This window comes from Echinops telfairi, unplaced genomic scaffold (assembly GCF_000313985.2).
Source record: "Echinops telfairi isolate 266 unplaced genomic scaffold, ASM31398v2 ScPeMD7_31;HRSCAF=116, whole genome shotgun sequence".
Classification (NCBI taxonomy): domain Eukaryota; kingdom Metazoa; phylum Chordata; class Mammalia; order Afrosoricida; family Tenrecidae; genus Echinops; species Echinops telfairi.
Window position 1 is genome coordinate 22874689 of NW_022103928.1, and position 2113 is coordinate 22876801.

At 38.0% G+C, this 2113-nt stretch overlaps 1 protein-coding gene across 7 annotated transcripts in view; it reads left to right on the forward strand.

Annotated features, from left to right (window-relative positions):
- The window catches only part of CFAP20DC (CFAP20 domain containing), a 277597-nt gene that overhangs the window by 168089 nt on the left and 107395 nt on the right, over positions 1 to 2113 (forward strand). For all 7 annotated transcript variants that reach the window (XR_006680044.1, XM_045289987.1, XM_045289989.1 and 4 more), the window contains one exon: positions 1904 to 2026. Coding sequence is in view for 6 of the 7 variants with exons in the window: in XM_045289987.1 (XP_045145922.1) it covers positions 1904 to 2026 (123 nt within the window). In the remaining variant the exon portion in view is untranslated. The remainder of the gene's footprint in view (positions 1 to 1903; positions 2027 to 2113) is intronic.

Below are 2113 nucleotides of genomic sequence, written 5' to 3' on the forward strand. Positions count from 1 at the left end.
CTCACTCCATGGTACAGTCCACCGTACAATATCCAGAGGGCAGCGTTTGCCTGGGCTAAGCTCAGATGGCAGGAAGGAGCAGGAAAGAGAGGCACAGGAGCAGTTGCAACCAATGGCACCAAACAAAATGTGTGTAAACTACTGAATGAAACCCAATTTGCTCTGTGCACGTCCATCCAAGTCACAATTTAAAAACAAACTTTATGGCCCAAATGGAACCAAGGAAGTCCCTGCATTCAGATTTTATTAAAAATGAACTAGACTATTAGCATTTTTCATTATGTCTCCTCTTTGTAAATTAGGCATTTTTTAGATTGTTTTTCTTTTCGTGGGCTCTTCTCTGGACTCTTTGTCATCTGATTGAATGTAGGTTCAATTTTAAACTCACTGTAACCAGTAAAGCATTAAACAAATGGAGGTGCCTATTTTAATGATTCCTTTAAATAGTGGATTTAAACCCTGTGTGGATACTTTTGCATATACGTACATATATCTGTTAGCATAGGTGTGTAGGATTTCCAGACTGGGCTGAAATTCTGCCTGCTAGGCCTGATGTGGTTTTTATAAAACAGCAAATAGAAGTATTAATTCTACAATAATGCCTGCATTCAGTTTTTTAACATATCATACAATTCAATTGTTCAATCATATTAAGATTTATGCAGTCTTTGCCGCCATCAGTTTCAGAACGTTTTCTTTTGGTGCTCATTGTTGTTTGCTCCCCCTTTACTCTTGTCCTTCCCTGTCACCACCCCAGGCAAGTATCAATCTAGTTTCTACCTCTATAGATCTACTGTCCTAAGTTTCACATATAGAAAATTGTACAAATTACAAACCAGACACAAGAAAGCAAACAATGGCTAAGCAAAACATAGTAAAACCTCAGAAAAAAAGAATATTAAAATCTAAAACAATTTTATGTTCTCTGTCATAAAATGATTATGATGTCTCTTAGGTGAACCAGAGAGATAGATAAACCATGCAGCTGTGAATGGATTTTAGACTCGCGCTTAATCCTAGCCCCAATCTAAGGACAATTAGTTCTTATGGCATGCCCCTGTTTGATGCTTGCCCTCAGGAAGAGATTATGGAAGATAGAGATGCTATAGCAGTGTGGTACAGAAGCCAAATGGTGCCAGGCTTTCAGAAAGAACAGTATCTGAAGTTTTAAAGGCTTGTTTTCAAACAAGCAGACTTGTAAGTGAGGCATCAACTAAATCCACATGGAAGAAACACACCAGCCTGTGTGATCCAAGGGCTGCACGTAATACAATCCTAATCTGAAGGAGAGAATGGTGTATCAAAGCTTAAATTATGAGCACCTGGTTTGCAGACAGTTGTGGATGACAGTAGAAGTCCAAAATCCATTTTCAGGTTTGCCACATGTATGAAGCTTCCCCACTCTGACATAGTTGAGGGATATGAATAGCCTTGTTGTCAGACAGAGAGCACTGTAACGTCGATGATGGCAGATGCAGTTAGGCTAAAATGCATTCATTTTCTTATAGGTACTGAAGAAAAAACTTTGGGTTAAAGAGTCTAAGTTTAGGAAGAAGTATAATTTAAAGACAATACATTCCATTTTATGTGGAACCAAAGGAGAAAAATATAAGACCCTTTAAAACTTCTATGGGTCTTGGACTTCCTTTTATTACATATTATAAAACTTAATTTAAATGTTTCTATGCAGATATCAAAGCCTCTGCAAGGCTGCAATTGAGTTCATCTTTAAAGCATGCAACTGCAAAGGAGAGGAAAGCCTGTAATCCACATTATTGACTCTAATTTGCTTTTAAATAATCAAGTAGGAAAAAAATACCAAATTAATTTGATCCTTTAAAAATGCATAGCTTTTCGAAATATCAAAGGACGTACATAATGGAAAATATTTATTCCAATAAAGGCAGCTCTTCTGGAAATAACAGGAGCGAAGACAAAGCCACAGCCATCCTCACCTCTCTGTCCCCCCCAAGAGAAGAGACACTGAACCCCAGCACTCCCGAAGCCCAGTCTCCTGATCAAGCAGGTTGGCATCGTTGGTGTAACATCTTGTTAGTGATTAGTAGGACATTGAGGTGTTAAATATTTCAACCCCAGTCATTATGAAAAATTG